Raw genomic sequence first — 21845 nt, forward strand, 5'->3', positions numbered from 1 at the left:
CTGACTGGCAAGCTGCAGACGTTTGGTGGGCGGGGATAGGGTGGCGACTCGGTCTGTTCCACAAAACAGAGGCATGTCGCCTCTGTTTTCTGGGAGTGCCAAGGTCAGGGTCGCCCTGGCAGCTTGAAACCACTAGTCATCCTGTATAACCTGAGGTTTACTCAGATGGCCGAAGTTCACGCAAGTAATCCGACTGGCTGCGTTCGAGGATGCAGCTGAGGATCACTGAAGCATGCAGGAGGCATCCTTATACTACAGACACCTCCTGCTGCTCTTTTGCATATGTTAGCATTGCGTTGCTAAATCCGTTTACATCAGAATTAGGCCCTCTTTCATCTCCTGCCTTACCCTGTCTGTCTCCCTGAACCACACTCCCTCTCTCTCTCTAGAGCACACCAGGTGCCTGTGATGGTGGGGTGGGTGACAGAAGGGAATAGTTTGGAAAAGAGGCTTTGTGCAGACGTCAAGCAGCCAGTGAGTGCTGTGAGGGGCGGGACCTCCCTCCAGCTCTCACTGTGGTTGCGCTAGATGGATGCAACAGATATAATAAATGCTACTAAAATACGGCCCTAATTTGGATAGCCATCAGATGCCTGTAAATGCATTTCTGACCAAGAGCAAATAACTTGCATGCACTCTAGGATCATGCATAAAAATGCTGAACTGCCCTGGCTGCCCATACATATGGCTACAAACAAGACTTCAGTGTCTTTAAACGAAAATTATAATAGGGGTATGTTTAGCAGGGGCTTTGGTGACCCACACAGCTCACTTTCCTTAGGTCAGTAACAACATTGTCTAAGGTAATGTCAGCGTGAAGCTCCAAATGAAAAACACCAGCAAAGGGCAACAGTGGGCAGAACCATATACTCCCGAATGATTTAAATCAAAGTACAAAACAGTCAAGCAATGACAGACCAATTGACCGCACAGAACAGGATTACATAGCTGGGATACAGTGCATAAAAAAAACCCAGTAATGTAAGTTTGCAAATTCAGATGTTCAAAAAGCCCGGGCTATGCACTAACGGGCAGTAGAAGAACGGGTTATCACTCTCAACAAACATACGATAGAGAGTCAAAAACAAATTGTGTACAGAGACCCTAAAAGTCAGAACCAACATTGCAATACAGGAAAAAGCATAAATATAAAAGTTAATTCCCCCCTTGTTATTGAGGAAATATTACTGTGTAATAGATGTGTGTTTTGAATAATCTTACAGGGGGGGATAAAAAAAAGCATACAGAGTAAAACCAATTTCCTAAATGCAATATTGAAAATAATATATTATATATATATATATATATATATATATATATATATATATACACACACACACACACATACACATACACACTTTATGTATAAGTACATAGCTTGTCTGTCATAAAATATTGTAGCCAAAGTTTAAGCACCATAGAAAATCATCTCCACAAAAGAAGATCAAAGCAACACGCAGTAAGACTGATAAAACAAACACATAATAAATCATTACAAAAACGTAATGAATTGTACAAGATTATACAGTTTGGAAGAAACCTGCACAGACACATTTGCAGTAGGGAGGGGGCATTAGGGTACAGGGAGTTAGGGAGGGTTTTCCTTTTGTATGTAAAGACTAAGGAGTCCTGGCTGAATAACAGATACTTCACATGCTCTGGTAGTTACTAAGGTTACTGGTAACAAAGGAATGCTCTCTGCCTCCATCCCTACAAAAGAGACTAGACAACGAGAATTTAGGATAATCCTATTTAACGATTGAATGTATAATCATACACACAAATGATGTGTGTATGTGTAATATATATATATATATATATATATATACATACATACACACACACACACACACATACACAGACGTGATTGATGTTTAACATCTAATGCAGAAGAGAAAGGTAATGTGTAAGTTCATATGTTAAAATTTTTTGGGGTAGTGCACATGCTAAATCTTTTTTGAAGGTCTCTTAAATAGATCAAAAAGTTTTGTAACATGCATTAGTGTATAAAAAAAAATTAGTGCATAATATGCTATTTTACATTAGTGTACATACATAACCCCTAAATTCATTTCAAAACAGTATTTCAACAAAAACAATTGGATTTCTAGAAGTTTACATACAGCATAAACTATGTATCATTTTGAATAACACTATTTTTCCCAAACATAGAAAACACATTTTCATGAGCAACAAATCAGGCGTGGAAACACATTTTGTTTGCCTGAGTTTTCTAGTAACATAAATGATAACTGAATAGTTATGTTTCTTTAAGTCTCTTGAGAAACTTTCTAATTGTGCTAAACAGGAAATGTAATTATTGAACACAGAATCTTCTGCACCACATAACATATAATGTAAGAAGTATTAGTTTTGCATAGAGATGATGCATTAAAGTTTTTCTTCTCCTGCAGGATGCAGTCTTACCTTGCACACAGAGACAGAGGACCAGCAATGTAACAGTGTTCTGTAAAATGGGATTAGCTCTCCTAAACGCCATGCTAAACAGCAGATGTGCAGGCTTGAACAGGGAGAACCCTTAAACATAGAAGTGCAGAGGCCGCTTCAGCTAGGACCAGGGAGCTGGGTGGTGATGTCTTGAAGAGAGCGTATTAAAGTTTTGGACTAGCACTACTGTTGTGGACAGAGACTGGCCTCTGTGATGCATCACTCACTCAGACGGGATGCTTCTAAATAGTGGGCTGGATCTAACGGAAGGGACTTAAGAGGAGTTGTACCAAATGCAGCATGATTACTGTCTACTGTTTTCTGTATGGAAGTTTTTTTTTTTTTTTTTTTAACAACTTAGGTTTGATGTTTACTGTCCAAGGGTTCTTTTTTGTATCACAAACTAAAAGCAGTATCTAGATGTCCCTGTATGTGTAAAGGTTATTTAAGTTAAAAAATATGGATAACTACTTCTTAGATATTGTAATATAGGTGCATTAATTTATTTGGTTAATTTTTATTAGAATTATATTTTAGTTTAAAGCATGTGCTAACTAATGTTCCAAAGTAAAGTTATACAACATTGTTAGTGATCAAAAATACTTTGGTGCTCTAAGTGTACCTCGTAAAGCCCAAGGGCCTTATTCGGGTTGGTTCACAAGGCTGTGTTCGCACGATTTTTGTGCTCTACGCATGCATCGCAGTGTGCATGCACAAACTGGCCACTGTGATTGGGAACCAAACGTGGTGAGCACACATTCCCATCTCATAGTGATTGACATGGTGACCGTTTGAGAGTGGTCGGCGGAACGCAGGCGTGCCTGTGCATTTGAACGCTGTTACAGGGACGTGCATAATTAAGCCCCTGTGATTGTATAAGCTGGCAGAGGTCTAGATATGATAGGAAGTTTAGCAGTTTGTGAGGTAGGGTCAGGTCAACCACAACTGTGCGACTGGTTCCAATGTAACTGATTGTTTCGCTGACTTGTGGACAGGGGCGTAGAGAGCCCTGCCGGACCTAGGTGAAGAGGGGGCGTGGCCTAATTATGGGAGGTGTGGCCACGCCACCTTGAGCAAAAAAAACAAAAACACTTTTGCAGCATCGCTGCGCGCTGGGGAGGGGGCGCTGTGAGCCAGGGGAGGCGCGATCAGTGTGCATAGGAGACTGCATAGGAGCACACGCTGTGTGCTGGGCTGCTGTGAGTGAGGGAGAAAGGGAGGGGGGGCGGCACCGGGCCCCTCAGGTAGCCTGGGCAAATAGTACTCGCCTCCTCCCCTCCTCTCGGCGCCCCTGCTTGCGGATCCCAAGTCATGGGAAGTGGGCGGCTTTATACAGTGATGGATGCCTTGGTATAGTGCTGTGGTTCCCGTGCGATTGCATTCGTTAGCATATTTTCGCAGCGAGTGGATGCATGCGAACGCAGCCTTGCGATCCGTGCTGAATCAGGCCCAAAATGCACTATTTGTACAATGCTGCATCGTTACTACAAGCCCCCCGTCCACTGTATAACTGCTTAAGTTGTCTTTTAGCATTTTGCTTGTTGTCTTCAACAGGGATTCAACCGTGCTGCTGCTTACCGCTTCCCCACTGCACCATACCGAATGCAAGGGGATTCAACATGCCAATACAAATAGAATTTTTTATAGAGATTTAAGACATTTGTTTGAGCTTCTTTATTTTGGGTTATGATGAGGTGGTTTTGGGTGACACCCATGTGCCTCTTTTAAAATACAATAAAAATTAATTATGGTCATGGTGTTACATACAGTTTTCACCTTTGGGTGGTACATAGGGGACCTTACAAACTTTTTCTGTGGGGCCTTCAAATACATTGTTACGTCCCTGGGTCTGGAGTATAACCCCCCCCTTCCTCCTTTTGCGATATTGTTATTATCGTCAATGCTGGGGCGAGCCCTGGGGCCATCTAAGCACCCCCCACATTTGGAAGAGTCTCTTTCACACCCTTGCGATTCATCCTCACCCCTGCTGCTTGCTATCCTGGCAGGTAGACCCTTTGGCTCCCCAGTCTGGGAGTGTGATGCTTACTCCCAGAGAGTAACACTGACATAGAAGAGCAGCAGCCAGTAGCCTCACATGCAAGAAGCTTCTGGTTGCTCCTCCTTCATATCAGAGGTCATTCCACTTTAAGGTTACCACGCCTTTTTAATTTCAGATTCCCGAACAGGAGGAATTGCAAGTGGAGTGGCCAAAACAGCAGTAGGGTTACAGTCATTTAGTCTTACTACTCTAATAAAAAGCACACTCTTTGCCCTATATATGCCAACCCAGAGCCTTCTCATGCCCATATATGCCTCAGAGTCCCATCTGCACAGATATACAAGCCCTGAGTCCCCTCACGCATCTATATATGCCTCAGAGTCTCCATATGCCCATATATACCAGCCCAGAGCCTCCTCATGCACTTCTAGATGCCTCAGAGCCCAGTCATACCCATATATGCCAGCCCAGAGCCTCCTCATGCACCTATGCCTCAGATCTCTCTCATGCACATATATGGCAGTCTAGAGTCCCCTCATGCCCCTTCTTATGCATCAGAGCCCCCTCATGCCCATATGTGCCAGCCCAGTGCTTCCTCATGCTCCATGAAAGCATCCACATTCATAATAGCACCTGTGGCAAAGCTTTCATTCCGCAGGTCAATAGCTCGGGACATGTCCGGTTAGCCCCTGCAATAGGATGACTAGGCTATTTTCAGCAATTGTTCTTCTCCAAGTGGCTTACTTCCATGACAGCATCCTCAGAGCCCCTTCAAGCCCATATATGTCAGCCCACAGCCATCTCATGACCCTTTACATACCAGAGCCCCATCATGCCCTTATAGGTTTGCACATGACACTGTATACGAGTCCTCATTCCCTTCGGTATGCCAGATGCCCCCTTGCTCTTTGATATGCCAAAAAACCCTCATGTCCAGCATAGCATGCCAGGGCCTCCTCATGCGCTTATGTTGCCCAGAACCCCTCATTTCCTTATGTGTCAGCCCAGAGTCCCCTCATGCCCCTTTACATGCTAGACCCCTCATTCCCTTAGTATCTGCCTAGAACCCCCTATGCCCCTTCATGACTAACACAACAGCACCTTGCCCCTTTGAATGCCAAAGCCTACCCATGCCCAGCAAAGCAGTGCATTGCCCCTTTATATACCAGAGCTCCCTCCCAACACAGTAGTCCCTTTATATGGACGAGCTCCCTTGTGTCCTTATATATCTGCCCAGAGCTCCCTCATGCCTTTTCATAATGCCAGATCCCCCATTCCCTTGTAAACCAGTGCCAATTCATGCTCAGCACAGTAGCCCATGGCTCCCTGTATATGCCCAGCACAGGATTCCATTTATATGCCCAGCACAGTAGCCCATTGCCCCTTTATATGCCCAGCACAGTAGCCCATTGCCCCTTTATATGCACAGTAGCTACTTGTCCCTTTATATGTCCAGCACAGTAGCCCATTGCCCCTTTATATGCCCAGCACAGTAGCCCATCATGAAGATGTAGGCTTGTGAATTCTGACCAACACCCATCCTGGATGAGAAAGTCTCTGAATGGATCTTGGCTCTTCTGGACAAATCCTGGATGGGTGGCAACCCTAGCCCACTATATGGAGTATTAAAACATTGGATGAGAACCATTCATGTCACCTCTTCAGTGTTGTAGGTGCCATTGTCACCCTAGGCAATAGCCTAAGTTTGCCCAATTCTAGCACGGTCCTTGACTATAGCCATATAGTTCATATAACTCTTATATATAACTCTTGATGTACCAAGCCGTGAAAAGAGTGGAGAAGTGAACCAGTGGAGACGTTGCCCATTGCTACCAATCAGCTATGAGGTAGCATATATCAAGTGCATTCTATAAAATAACTATAACTAGGAGATGATTGGTTGCTATGTGCAACATTTCCACACATGTCACTGCTTAATACATAAACCCCTATATGGGGATGGAGCCATTGTGGCTGATATGGGGCTTTCTACGCACCATCATAAAGACATAACAATTTTGCTATGGGGCTCAGACATTTCTAGTTACACCCTTGGTCACCTTTCCATTTCTGCATCTATCGTAACATGAGCAAGCATTCACAAGGCAAGATGAAAGCTTTTAGGCAGACCTATAGGTCTATTAATGATGATGGTCAAAGTGGGATTTCCCCATGCATTCTTGTCCCCTGTATGATTGCAAAATAATATTTGCCAAATCCCAAAGGGTCCTTGTACGGGAAGCAGTCGGGAAGCCGACGGACAGAATCCCAACCGCCGGCTTCCCGACTGTCTAATCCCAGCAAGGGCTAAATGACAGGCGTCAAAATCCTACTGCCTGTCATTAGACCTACGCCGGGAGCCAGACACCCGGCTTACCGATCGAAGGTAAGCCAGGTGCCGGGCGCGGACAGTTGCGTGGGGGGGGGGGGGGTCGGCACCCCCGGGGGAAGGTTAGGCACCCTGCCGGGAGACTTAAGCTCAGGCTGTGGTGCCTTTAGGTTTAGGCACTTAGGGGAGGGATTAGGGGTAGACACTGTGGGGGGGTGGGGGGCGGGAGGTTAGGTTTAGGCACCCTTAAGGGAATGTTAGGGTAGTTTATACTTCCCTTAGTGCTGTCAGAATTTTCACCCATGTCGGGCTGCCGCTGTCGGGATTTGAAGCGCTGGCCATGCGGCCGGTAGTAAATCATACCGAACCCCCTTGAACGCCTTATATTTTAGTTTACTACAAAAGGCAGAAATAGGAAACACTGTAATACAGTCCTCACTCCACAGAGCTTTTGCTCAGCACAAAGGCATTTAGTTTAAGAGCACCTTGCAGATGACATTATCAGCTGCTTTCAATAGTGCAGTTTGCCTGTGTTTGCATTAGATCCCCTCTGGGCATTCAATAGATCTAGCCAGACCCCAGCACAAGGCCTGCCCTTTGCAGAGGCTGTGAGTGGCGTGGCCACACCATCTTAAGGACATGGCTACACTTCTCCCTTGCATTCATAGCCCCCAAAAGACAGCAATATACTTGATATATCAAACTCAAATATGATACAGTACATGAACTGTACAGTCCCAATACCCTCTATGAGTTTTCTTTAAATACCTTATAGTGGATTAAATAGGCAGTACATTAGTAGATATTCTGAAAAGTGAAATGAATGGTCTGGGTGTGCAAGATGATAGTGCTTTCACTTGGCTAATTTCACCTCGGTATCCATGTGCACGTTACAGTCACAGACTAGAAAGAGTAGAGGCAACAAAAGCATCAAGAAAGAAAACAGATTAAAGTATTGTTTATTGGAGTAAGACAAAGGATGTGTAAAGCGTAAATTCAGACACAACAACTTAAAACAAAGATGATATTTAGCATTGCCTTGCCAAGTTGTAAATGACCCCATGGGGCTGTGGCATCTCTGTATCTGTCTACAGTAGATTGCAAAACACGTAATATATAGCTACGGTATACCTGCTCAGCAGCAATGCGTCCCTGAAAGAGAGGAGTGACATTTTTTAAACTATTCCGTGAATATTCCTGCACGATTTTGCATTTTACACAGAATTTGGCAAGTTTCGTTAGCGGAATTTGGCTAAATGCCCTGCATGCGGATTTCACTACTCTTAGAAACATAGAATTTGATGGCAGATAAGAACCACTTGGCCCATCTAGTCTGCCCCTTTTCATTTATCCTTAGAGCCTATGTATTAATAACTGCGGAGCTGCTGCGATTATTAAAGGTTCCGTTTAATTTTTACTAAAAATATTCCTGCTATGTACAAAGGGGAACTCGCAGGAACAGCAGTTGCGGTAACCTCTGTCCCTGCGAGTTATATCCCCAACATTTTGTTGAAGTCTTTCTTCAGGGGAAGCAGACACTGCGTGTGCGCACAGAGGGCCTGATTCAGAGCCGCTCGTTCGCTCCGAGCGATGTTCGCACAACTGCGCATGCGTATGGGTCGTAAAGCATGCACGAACCAGTCATTGCGGTCGGAAATTGTGTGCTAGCAAAATAGCGAATGCCTGCTAATTTGAGTGACAGAATGAGGCGTTTGTGGGTGGTAACAGGGGAAGGTGCTTGAAAACGGGGAGTGGAGATCCGAACGCAGGCGTGCCAAACGGTCAAAACGGGCGTTTTAAAGGTGTGCATAATTAACAAAGCAGCGTCATCGACCACGTCACTTGGTTGTCTTTTAGCCTGAACTGCTCGTATGATTGCGGTAGGAAAATGCTACCACAAGCACTGCGAGCAGTTCATACGCCTTTCGATGTACTCGATTAATCTAATAAATAGCAGAGATGACGTAGGATGCGAGCGGCCAGGGGGCGTTTTTTTTAAAATAGCGAGCGCATGTTTCGTTCGCTTGTTCAGACATAGAGGCGTCAATAGAACGAAAAGAGCGAGTGCTCTATTTAAATATCCGGCCACTTTTTCTGAACGAGCGAGCGCAAATAGCGTCCGGCTCTGAATCAGGCCCAGAGTCAGTTACTGCTGCCGGCCGTAGGCTGCAGGGGAGAAATCAGAAGATTTCTCTCCTGGTCACAAGCTTAAAGATGGTGTAAACTAATGGGACCAAACTCCGAAAAGCTTCACTTAATCAGCACTTTGCGGGAGATTCCTGTACAATCTGCTGCATTGTGCTATTAGTACAATTAATACAATTACAGTATTCAGAAACTGCAGTTTCTACATCATTAAAAAAAAGCTTGATATATTGGTCCCTTAGCCACATACACACCACAGGCCAGATGGAATTGATGCTATACTGGCCCAAGTCTGTTTATAAACTAGAAGGAACACAAAATAAAGAATTACACAAAAATAGCATAGACAGCAATTCTGCAGAATCACTGATAGAAAGTGGGACTTTATTGTATAGCTGGAATTTCGCACCTGAAATGATCTGCTCTGAGGCTGAAATCAATGTACACTAAATTCCACATACAAGTTCCTGTAAAGTACATAGGATACTCACTAGTACCAAAGTGCAGCATTTATAACTGTCCATAGATTTATGCTGCAGTTATTATAAATGTAATACAACCACATTCCAATTTAGCAGATCAATGATTTAAGAACATGTACTTAAAGTGTGACAAGCAAGCACTGATCCCAGTTATGCTGGAATTTCTTACTCTACAATTTTATCTATACTCTAACATACACAAGCAAATCAATATCACCAAAAAAATATAATGAATCTTAAGAGTCAGACTGAGAAGCTTACAGAGCTAAATTCCTTATGCGATTGCATTATTCCACTTGAAAGCTCCATAAACGTGTCTTGTGAGATCTTTGCCCAACAGCCAAGATAGGATAAATCAAATGCAGTCTGCCATTCAAAATATTTTTGCACCTCATAGCTTTGACTCAAGAGCTTGCAAATAAAAATATCCTAGACCCGCAGTTCTCAACTTAGGGTAGTAGTGCCCCCATGGTAAAATTTCAGTAATGGCTGGAGAGAGGTGGTGCACCAGCACAGACTCTTAAATCAGTATCTTTCACATTGTTTATTTTCTCCATATTCCCCTTACAAGAATGTATGTTATTATTTTTAATTATTAATCACTGTGACTGGCTCTTAGAAGAATCTTAGCACATGGGCGTAGCTATCGTGAGTGCAGGGTTGCCATTGCCATAGGGTTCAGAGAGGCTTAAGGGGCCCCGGACACAGGTCATAAAGTTGTCTACCCAGTTCCCAGATTTGCCATCTATGCAAATGGATCAGGCTCGTCAATGCTGATATAGGTGGCAATCTCTATCTCTCAATAAAGCTCCACACTGATATGATCCATCTCCTGTGCTCCCATTTCATCGCCACTGCCACAGATAAATTAATCAGTGAGGCTGACACTGTCGGAGAGTAGGCTTCTCCTTGATTACAGCCTTTATAAATTGAGCATGGAGTTTAGGACTGTCCCACAAAGGGACAGTGTCCTAAAACAAAGAAGATCGCCACTCAAATAGGAATTTCCTGCATTAAGAAATATCCCCTCCAAGTAGGAGTTGGTTGGTTCCGACCTCTTCCTCCCGTCTTTATACTCAATCAAAATTTGCATTCTTCTCAGCCCTGAAGGCTCTACAGATGTGGGGTTGCTGTAGAAGATTCAGAAGCTGTCAATAGGGATGGAGCACTTGAAGTGTCAACATTGGCAAATAAGGAGAGTTAATATAAGTGGTCAATAGGATATAATTTCTAACCAGACATCTATGTAGGATAAGCCTGACTATTGGAATGAGATTCCAATCTCAGAGAGTGTAGTGCATGTTATAATGGTAAAGGGTGTGTATAGCGGATGTTATACAAGTATGTAAATTGTAGTGGGGGCACTAATGTGGCATAATATGAACTAGAGACACTAATGTTGCACAGTATGAAAAGGGAGCACTACAGAGGGGAATAATATGAACAAAAGGCACTACAATGTGGTATATTATTTGTGGGCACTACAATGTGGCATAATCTTAACTAGGTACACAATAAAGCTGCATATTGTGAACTTGGGGTGCAATAATATGACATTACATGTACTGGGGAGACTGTTCTGCTTAATGTAAACCGGGGGTATTATGTGGCATTATGTGCACTGGCAGCACTACAATGTGGCATATTGTGAACTGGAGGCACTGCAAAGTGACAAAATATGAACTAGAGGCAGTGCGTGATAAAATGTGAACTAGGACACTGCTATGGGGCAGAACATTACTTAGGGCACTGCTATAAGGCATACTAGGGTACTACAATGTGGCATAAAGTGACCTAGGGGCACTACAATGAGGCACAATATAAACTGTGGGCACTATAATGTGGCATAATATAAACTGGAGCACTGTGCGCCATATTGTAACCTGGGGGTACTGTGTGGCATAATATGTACTGACAGCAATACAATCTGGAATATTGTGAATTGGAGGCACTACAATTTAGAAATAATATGAACAGTGTGGTATAATATGAACTAGGACACTATTATGGGACATAACTTGAACTAGGGCACTAATATTGGGCATAATATGAGCAACCTCTCTAGAAGCATTGGGGCAGGGTCCTCTTCAAAATGTTGTTGAGTGGCGCACAAAGTTCTGGCTACAGCTGTCTTCACATTTATCATGTCTCCTTGGATTGTTTCTTCAGACTGCTATTAATAATTCTTCAGATATCTCACATTGTTCTGCAATTACCATAGCCTCTGCAGTCACACAGTGAAGTGAGCTGAGAAGTTTAGGAAACCCCCTGTGGACTCTGCACTGTGATATCCTCACCCTCATTCACATGATATATTGTAAGCCTGTGTCAGTGTAGCAGACTACCCATTTCTGGCACTTAGACAATATGCCTGATGCTGGGTTGAATGTACACCTGTTTGCGGATCATGTCTTCAATACGCATTTCAAGTATCTCTCTGCTTGGGACTGAAGGGGCATAACTGGGCATTCTCATGTAGGAAAAACTTTGAAAGGGTACGTGGATTGGCTTTTGGGCTATGCCCAGTTGGGCAGAAGCATAAAAACACGTTTCCAAGCATATACAGTAACTTGCTCCAAGTACAAGCTGGTGCAAGTGATGGCAATGAGTAGCAAACTAAGCGTACGGTTAGGGAGTCAGTGCACCACAAAGATCATATAACTCTGCACACAATGTGGACGCAATGATGACTATTTTGCATACAACTCTGCATCAGACCGAATGTGTTTGTGCCTGCTCTGTGTACTGTGACACCCTCCCCCCTCTTTCTTCTCCCTCATATTTGTTTGCCTTCCAGAGAGATATTGAAAAGAAAATAATTTGCAGGAGGATAGTTAAGAAAACATTACTAGATTAAGGTTTTAAAAAGGTACTTAACTTGATATTTAACATAACACAAAACCTTCTATTTGCAAACACCAACACTCTCAATCAACCTTTCATAATCCAAAATCTTCTGTTACATAACTGGGGCCAGAGTATTAGTTCATTGTGGGTGTGTCCATGTCCAACCTACCCCCCTTCCCCAGAAATTCTGGCAGTAAGGGTCAGTTACTAATGCGCACTAACGTACAATCCTACAGTGCAAATTACTAAATTACTTCAGGAAATACTACAAGGCAATTTTTGCTGAAATGTCAAATGCACCAGTTTCTATTTTTAAACGCACTGGGGGTCATTTCAATTAGCTGTGAGGGGGGTGAGTTGTCACTGTAGCAGTGTAGATAAGCTGGCTACGGCACCTCAACTGGCCCCGGATTTGTGGATTTTTGTACGCAGCCCTAGGGAGCAAACTGAATTGACCCCATGGATTGTGGGCCAGGATAGGGGTATCTGCGGGGGTGAAAAGGTTTTGCACTCTGATAGGTGAAGTTGGGCAGACCAGGAGCATTCCTTATTACTATAACTCTAGTTTAGGTACACAAATGGGCATAGTTTTGTGTTGAAGTGGTAAAACGAGATTTCATTTTGCTAGATGGAATTATTTAAGTGAGCTGGCGGTTAAGGAGCTGACACATTTGAGTAAAGGCCCCCATACACCTGTGATGTATGTATTGGGCCAAATGTGATACCCAAACACTGGGGTCGAAGCATCAGTGAAATCCAGCATGTTGGATTACACTGATTTGCTGACCACAATCAAAGTATGACAATGATCAGCAAATTGAGGAATTTTAGCTTGGAGAATTTCACCAATTCCCAGACGGATCAGCAATCATCAATGGCTGCCGACTGTTATGTCCGACTGGCGGTTAAAGTGAGATCGGGGAATTGGTGAAACTAATAGGCTCCATTTTATTCTCTCTCTATTAACATTTTTGGAACAGTGGCAGTTCTAGGTCCACTTACTACAACCAGGGCCGATGCAAGGTTTCCCGGCACCCTAGGCAAAACTTTAGCCTACTCCCCTGAAGTCCCACTGGAGGGTTGCTCATTCCTCGAGTCCTCCCCCTCTGCGCCGCTCGGGTCAGTCTGCATCTCAGACACCATAACCACCCTTGCTGGTGTCAAGCAGCCACTTCCCTACTACTCCCTGATGCTATTGGTGCCCAAAGAAAACTTCGCCAACACCCTCACACTACTACTCTTTCTAGAAAACCATTTGATTGATGGCGGAGACAAATGTACAGCCCACAGGGCCGGATTAAGCCTTTGGGTGGTACTTAAGACAGGGGGGCCCTCCCCATCTTGTCAGCACGCTCCCCTTGCTGTGCATTCCTCCTCTTGCACCTCCATGAGGCAGAAGCACAGGTACTACCTGCACTCTTGCAGCGGGGGCAGACCTGCTACACACACATACATACATACATGTCCCAAAAGTGCCTTCACAGTTACCAAGACAGTAATAAGGATATATGATGAAGTTATAACATGAGAAAAGTCACTTTTACTTACTCAGTGATGGTCAGATTATTGTCCCCAATCCCTGCAGCAGCCCCTATCTCAGCTGCAAGCAGCCAATCACAGGTTTGTCCCATGATGCTGAGCACCAGAGGGGTCAGAGGAGCATGTGATAAGTTTCTCTAATCGGTGCTCAGCCCCCTGAACGCTGATGCCGCTGAGCCCGATGGGATTTCCTGACTCCTCTCAGCTCTAGTATAGTCATGGGCAGAGCGTTTCACTGTACTGAGTTGAGCCACATGGCTCGGCTCAGTGGAGTGTCTTGAGACACGACTCTTTGACTGTGCATACTGAGCATTGGCTATAGCCCCCCGCAGCCCCGCACTGCTGCTGATTGATTCATATGCACTGACTCTCCCGAGTCAGTGCACACCAAGGACCCAGCTCTAGTGGCGCGAATTAGTGAGTCACAGCTCCGCCCCCCACAGCCCTGCACTGCTGACTCCCGACTCGAGTCAGTGAAGGCTGCCACGGCATGGGCACACTGGCAGGATCACATCAATGATGACTCTCCCGAGTCCAGACTCCCGGAGACTACAGTAATAACACTATACACTGTAACCTCTGCCTCCTGGCTCCCTCTGACTGTGTAACCGAGAGGCGACTGTCTAGACACCCCAAACTTTGAGTGACTCGAATCATTCCAACATCTAAATGATTCGAGTCATTGTGTCAAGACACTCACTCACTAGCCATCTCTAGTCTGTGGTGTAGTAGTGTGATGGAGCTGCAGGGACGGACCTCCCCTGCTGTGCTGCCTGTGCCAGTGTGTGAAGGTAGCACAGCATCTAATGCACTCTCCCATCCCTTTATTATAGATTTATTAATAAAAAGGCAGTGGGCGACAGGCAGGGGGGGCCTGAGATAGGGAGGCCTGGAGGCACTCGCACCCTGTGCCCCCCCTTAAATCATGCTCTGCCAGAAGGCATCCTTCTCCACCGCTGGCAGCCGGGGGAGCACAAGCTCCAGTTTCTCCACCCTCCTTACGCCCCTGCTCTGAGATGGCTGGTCACAACAGCACTGACATGTCTCATGTGTTGTGATGTAGCACCTTCCCCAGTTCCTCCTCTCACCAGTTGAGCGATGGAGCCAGCACAGCCCACCCCTTGTCTGGTGATTGGGCATCACTAGACAAGAGGTAGGCTGCGCTGGCAGCAACACACAGCAGACTGCATCACAACACAACAGTCAGTGTCAGCGCTGTTGTGATTCGAATCAAGAGCAGGGGAACAGCGGGTATAGCAGCGGCCGCGGATAGAAGGACCTGCAACCATCGCCAGGATTGTCTTAATTTCTCTCCCTGCCTCAGGTAGCCTCAGCGGGCCACCACTCAGGTCCGTGCGCCAATAGGAAGCTGCCTAATGGAAGCGCCACCCCGACTACAACACGAAAAAGTGACACAAGCAATAAGCACAGTCTATATGTCCTCTCACTCTCATTATTAAATTTAAGCTCTGAATGAGGCTAAAGCTTGCAGTACATGAGGAGAAAAATATAAATGTTTACTTACATAAACCATGTGGTGGTTGGATTAGGATTACTGTAATGGTTTTCACCTTGCGCATTTACCAGGCATTCCACCAATACGGAATAGTTGCCTCTAAATCATTTCAGGGTCGAATTTCCATAGTAGGCATAGACTAGGGGACAAATAAAGCAGGGTGTAAATAAACTTAGTGACTAGTCAAAGTGTCAGCACACACAGCACCTAAAGGTGTATTTACAACTAGGTGATAAATTGGACAATTTGAACGATAACGATATCGTTCATCGTTCGCAATATCGTCCAGTGTGTATGCAGTCAACGACCAGCCATGCGCGCTCCTGCTGGTTGTTGCCGACATATTTCATCGCCCGTACTTGCAGGGCAACCTTACGATATCGTCAGGTTCTGCAAGTACGGAGATGAAGGAGGGAAACATCATTGAACGATATCGTTCAGTGTGGACTGCCATTGTCACTGCAGGGCAAACACTAGACTAAATTGCTCATGGAGCGATTTATCTAGTGGAAACGCGCCTTTAGTTTGCTTACTGCTTGCACAGACAGGCAAACTATGACTAGCTTACATATTCCCATATGCTAGGTTTATTAAAGGAAAGGTCATTTTTGATATTAAAACCCCTTTAACACACTGGACAGCTAAAGAAAAGGGGTGTGGTATTTTATGTTGACATTCAACATGTCAACATTCATAATGTCAACATGAGAATTTCGCCATGGATAGCATGTCGACATTGACCAGGTTGAGATTCAACATGTCAACACGATTAGAATGTCAACTGGTGGGCTAGTGGTGGCTTACCTGGTTCGGCGGGTCCAGTTAATGTCTTGCGATGAGGAGGACTTCCAGCGGATCGAACGGCACTTGCGGCGACAAGTATGCCTAACCCTCCCCCTAGTCAGTGTCCATCCCTAACCTCTCCTCCCGAAGTCTAGCCCTAACCCTCCGCTGCCGGTTCATGCAGAATGTCAGCATTTCACATGTCGACATTCTGCACACACTAACCTGTTCAAAGTTGACATCTTAACAATTTCAACATCATAACTCCACATTGTATGTCTAAATTTTGACTACATCCCAAGAAAGGGAATAGGCACTGAAATTTGCTCTGTGTTACAAACCGTCCACTTTTAAAAACAGCACAATACTAGTATCCATGGTACATTTGAATATGAAGCATTTTCTTAAATTCATAAACCGCTTTTAATGTTGAATTTATTTATTTGTTCTCCTTTGAGCTTGATGACTTCCTTCATTATAGTCCAACACCACAATCATGTTTGTGATTAGTGACCTATTCCTGTTAATAATTGAAGCAATCCATATACAAGTGGAAGTAATCTGTTCAAATATATTCGTAATTTAAAAACAAACAAACAAAAAAAACTTGATACCTCTGCAGCAGCAGCATATTAATAATGTAACTATTTAAGAAATGTCTCAATGCATTCAGTAGCAAAAGAAGAGGAAAATTAAATATTGCAGAAATGCAAAGCTATGTTTAGATTCTTCTGTTAGATTGTTACCTTCCATTTCCCTTCTTTATAGATATGGCTCAGCACTATAGCTGCTCTTTTACAAAAATATAGGTGAAACTATGGAAATTGATCTGAGTTAACAATGTACCAGCTTTTTGTGGTAGCTAGAGCTAAGAGTTAAATTTTTTATAAAAGAAATATGTACAGTATAAATAAATATACAACAAATACACACATATACACAAAAAGCACTAAAAAATACTATTAATGCTATTCAAGCTTTGCTCTATACCGAAAACATTTAGTTCTACATTCTGCAATACTTGCAGGGCTGATAACTTCATGATGAAGTCCTTCCCTTCTAGCCACTCACTAAATATATACTCGCATTGCTATGCTAAAATGTTACAACGATCATTGCTATGATCGTTTTTAGGGGGGTGGGTGAAGATTAAATCTTACCTGCACACAGTTCTTAAGCTGGCCATACACAGTGCGATAAGCACCTTGCGACGCGATGGGGAACAGACGTCCAACATATCGGGTGGTCCCCACACACACGGTGTGATCGGGTGAGCGACAGCCTGATATGCCAGCTTCATCTCCCCAACCCGCATAGCGCTGCATGGGATCGCACATCGCATCCCCAGATCGACTGAACCTGCAGTAAGATCTGGGGGTGCGATGTATGATCCCACGAGTATGCGCTCTGTCTGATATCATGCCCACACACGGTACAATAGAGCAGCCAAATTGTACCAATCCGTCAGATCGGCTGCTTTATCCCTCCGTGCATGGGCACCTTTAAACTAAGTACATCCCAAGCACTAGCAGCAGCCAGCTATGGGATCACCTGTCATAAGTTATATAATTGGATAGGGAGGGTTTGATCACGAAACTTCAAAATATGGTGCTGTACCACAATTCGTAAATAATTGCATTGAACTGAAAACTAGTGTTCAGTATCAGTGTCACCACATTGTATAATCCAAAGGTTCCCAAATGCAGACCTCAGGGCATTCCAACAGTTCTGGTTTTAAAGATATCCATGGTTGAGCACAGGTGGTTAAATCAAATTGAATGAGGTACTAATTAACTCACCTGTGGTCAAGCATGGGTATCTATAAGACCTTAACTGTTGAGGTGCCTTGAGGACCGAGTTTGGGAACCTCTGATATAATCAAAAAGATATAGAATCCTTTGCACTCATCAAAGACACTATTAATGCTAATAAAGTCATACCCTGTATTATTAAAAACAGGGAATAAGTGTACACACACACACACACATATATATATATATATATATATATATTATTAGTAAGCGTGCCATATCCCTTTAATTTGGGACACATGTGAATTACACAGGTTCTAGGAGACTAGGGGATAATATGAGATATGGTAAGAACTTACCCTTGTTATCTCTATTTCTACGAAGTCCATAGGGTTCCACAGGATACTTTGGGGGTATAGGCGATGGTGGGGAAACATCGGGCACCTCAGAGTTAATTTTTCAGCCTCCCAGGATGCACTGGGGTCCCTCTCCTATACCCCGCCCCCTGAGCAAAGGCAAATCAGTTATGAAACAAGCCATAGGCCGGAGGAGGAGAAGAACGGGAGAGAAGAAAGTCTGGAACACACAAGAATCACATTCTCACCAGAAGGCGACGGAAAAATCAGTGACCAGAACAAAGCCCATCTGCAGTACAGGTGCGACAGCGTGGGAGTCCTGTGGAACCCTATGGACTTCGTAGATATAGAGATAACAAGGGTAAGTTCTATCTCATATTTTCTACTGCAGTATCCTTTAAGAGTGGGGATGCTCCTGTGCTGAAAAGAGAATCCACCGCCCGAAGGAAGCATCCTGAGAGACGAAGGTATCAAATGAATAATATCTTCTAAAAGGTTGGACAGAAGACCACGTGGCTGCCTTGCAGAGCTGAACAGCAGAGGCACCACGACGAGCTGCCCACGAAGGATCCAAAGTAGAATGAGCTTTAACAAAGGATGGTACAGGAAGGCCCATATCAATGTAAACCTCAGAAATCACCAAACTAATCCACCCTGCCAAAGTCTGCTTAGTGGCAGGCCAACCCTTCTTACGGAAACCATAGAGGTGAAGCAAGTAGGGAAAAGGGGTTAGGGTTATCCTAAGCACTGGATGAACACTCAAAATATAGATTGGAGGTAGGTGTGTTCCAGAGAAATAGAGAATATATACTCTATATACACACACACACACTGTATGTATGTACTGTCTGTGTCTGTAAAATATATATATATATGCAAAACAGCGGCACTCATGGGGCTGGATAAAGAAGAGTCAGGTACACAATAGGTGTATGTGATTCGACGTTTCAGTCGGTGAGGACTTTTATCAAGAACGTTCACAATGGTTTTGAAATGAAACAATCAATATGTGCTTTAACTGCAGACTTTCAGATTTAATTTGAGGGTAATTACATCCAAATCGGGTGAACGGTGTAGGAATTACAACAGTTTCAATATGTGCCTCCCACTTTTTAAGGGGCCAAAAGTAATGGGACTATCAACTCAAAAGCTATTTCATGGACAGGTGTGGGCTATTCCCTCGTTATTTCATTATCAATTAAGCAGGTAAAATATTTGGAGTTGATTCTAGGTGTGACATTTGCATTTGGAATCAGTTGCTGTCAACTCTCAATATGAGATCCAAAGAGCTCTCACTATAAGTGAACCAAGCCATCATTAGGCTGAAAAATCAAAACAAACCCATCAGAGAGATAGCAAAAACATTAGGTGTGGCCAAATCAACTGTTTGGAACATTCTTAAAAAGAAAGAACGCACCACAGAGCTCAGCAACACCAAAAGACCCGGAGGACCATGGAAAACAACTGTGGTGGATGACAAAAGAATTATTTCCCTGGTGAAGAAAAACCCCTTCACAACAGTTGGCCAAATCAAGAACACTCTCCAGGAGGTAGATGTATATGTGTCAAAGTGAACAATCAAGAGCAGACTTCACAAGAGAGAATATAGAGGGTTCACCACAAGATGCAAACCATTGGTGAGCCACAAAAACAGGAAGACCAGATTAGAGTTTTCCAAACAACATCTAAAAAAGCCATTACAGTTCTGGAACAACATCCTATGGACAGATGAGACAAAAATCAACTTGTACCAGAGTGATGGGAAGAGAAGAGAAGGAAAGGAACTGCTCATGATCCAAAACATACCACCTCATCAGTGAAGCATGGTGGTGGTAGTGTCATGGCGTGGGCATGTATGGCTGCCAATGGAACTGGTTCCCTTGTATTTAATGATGATGTGACTGCTGACAAAAGCAGCAGAATGAATTCTGAAGTGTTTCGGGCAATATTATATGCTCATATTCAGTCAAATCTTCAGAACTCATTGGACGGCGCTTCACAGTGCAGATGGACAATGACCCGAAGCATACTGCAAAAGCAACCAAAGAGTTTTTTAAGGCTAAAAAGTGTAATGTTATGCAATGGCCAAGTCAATGCCCTGACCTGAATCCGATTGAGCATGCATTTCACTTGATGAAGACAAAACTGAAGGGAAAATGCCCCAAGAACAAGCAGGAACTGAAGACATTTGCAGTAGAGGCCTGGCAGAGCATCACCAGGGATGAAACCCAGAGTCTGGTGATGTCTATGCGTTCCAGACTTCAGGCTGTAATTGCCTGCAAAGGATTTGCAACAAAGTATTAAAAAGTGAAAGTTAGATTTAGGATTGTTTAGTTTGTCCCATTACTTTTGGCCCCTTAAAAAGTGGGAGGCACATATAGAAACCGTTGTAATTCCTACACTGTTCACCTGATTTGAATGTAATTACCCTCAAATTAAATCTGAAAGTCTGCAGTTAAATCACATCTTGTTTGTTTCATTTCAAAGCCATTGTGGTGGTGAATAGAGGCCAAAATATGAAAATTCTGTCAATGTCCCAATATTTATGGACCTGACTGTGTGTGTGTGTGTGTGTGTATATGTATGTATATATATATATATATATATATATATATATATATATATATATATATGTGATGTGCAGGCTCGGATAGGTTCGAGTTTGCACGTTGAGTTCGGATTTTTCCCTCCAAAAAAACGGAACTCAGAAAGAGGCAAAACGTCATCTTGCATGGACGAACATCATCATTCCTGGACAAAAGTTATATTGAACATGTACAAGGTAAAGAGAAAGAAAAGTACTCTCTTTTGTGGGGCACTCGAACTACCTATTCAGTATAAAACTTAGCTATTAATGGTGTGCCACTAAAAACATTTCGTTTATAGATAATTAGACGTATACTATTAACAAAACATCTGTACATAGACAACATAAAATGAAAACAGACATCACACATGAAATCTGCCCACAATTCGGTCCAGTTAATAAAAAGCTGACTGACTTGAATCAAGGAGGTCAATAATGTCTAATCTCTTAGTTTCCTGATTATGGTAAGTAAAACATGGTAGTCATGATACCATTTACTTAGTCAGTCAGACAGGTGGCGAAAATTATGAAAAAGATATTATATATGTTAGGAAAAGGATTTTTCCTTCGCTAATAGCGTTGGTGACCACCAAAACAGATCATAATCCTACTTATTCAGGTTAATACACTGTTATATATCTGAGAGTTAAATCCATGAACAGAGATATGAAAGCATCAAACCATTGTGTGCTAAATATATATGTATATCTATACATGCAAATATATGTATATGAATCTCAGAGTAACAGGTAAATTAAGCAGCAGAAAATGTGATTTTGTTAAAAATGTATATATAATATATATATATATATATATATATATATATATATATATATGTAGATATTATATAGCTTCTAATCAGATGTCACAGGTATCCTCCTGAATGTGTATATTTGTACATAAATATTAAATAATCCACATAGTGTAAACAGTGATTTCAGCAATATTTAACATCATCAGGCAATTGTATCAAGATATACAGTGATAATTTCAAGTTTCTCAAATTCTAAGAAGAATAAGAGAGATGGTCTCTCCACTAATGTATGGCAGAAAGATGCCTTGA

General features: G+C 43.2%; 1 protein-coding gene across 1 annotated transcript in view; it reads right to left on the reverse strand.

The window, feature by feature from the left end:
* LOC148542714 (protein crumbs homolog 2-like) overlaps window positions 1–2506 on the reverse strand; it is a 151915-nt gene extending 149409 nt beyond the window's left edge. Inside the window, exon 1 of the mRNA XM_088466878.1 lies at window positions 2428–2506. Coding sequence (XP_088323004.1) covers window positions 2428–2500 — 73 coding nt within the window. The 5' untranslated portion in view covers window positions 2501–2506. The remainder of the gene's footprint in view (window positions 1–2427) is intronic.
* Window positions 2507–21845: the final 19339 nt, after the last annotated feature.

This window comes from Taudactylus pleione, unplaced genomic scaffold, assembly GCF_031769625.1.
Source record: "Taudactylus pleione unplaced genomic scaffold, aTauple2 ptg000009l, whole genome shotgun sequence".
NCBI classification, from domain to species: Eukaryota; Metazoa; Chordata; class Amphibia; order Anura; family Myobatrachidae; genus Taudactylus; species Taudactylus pleione.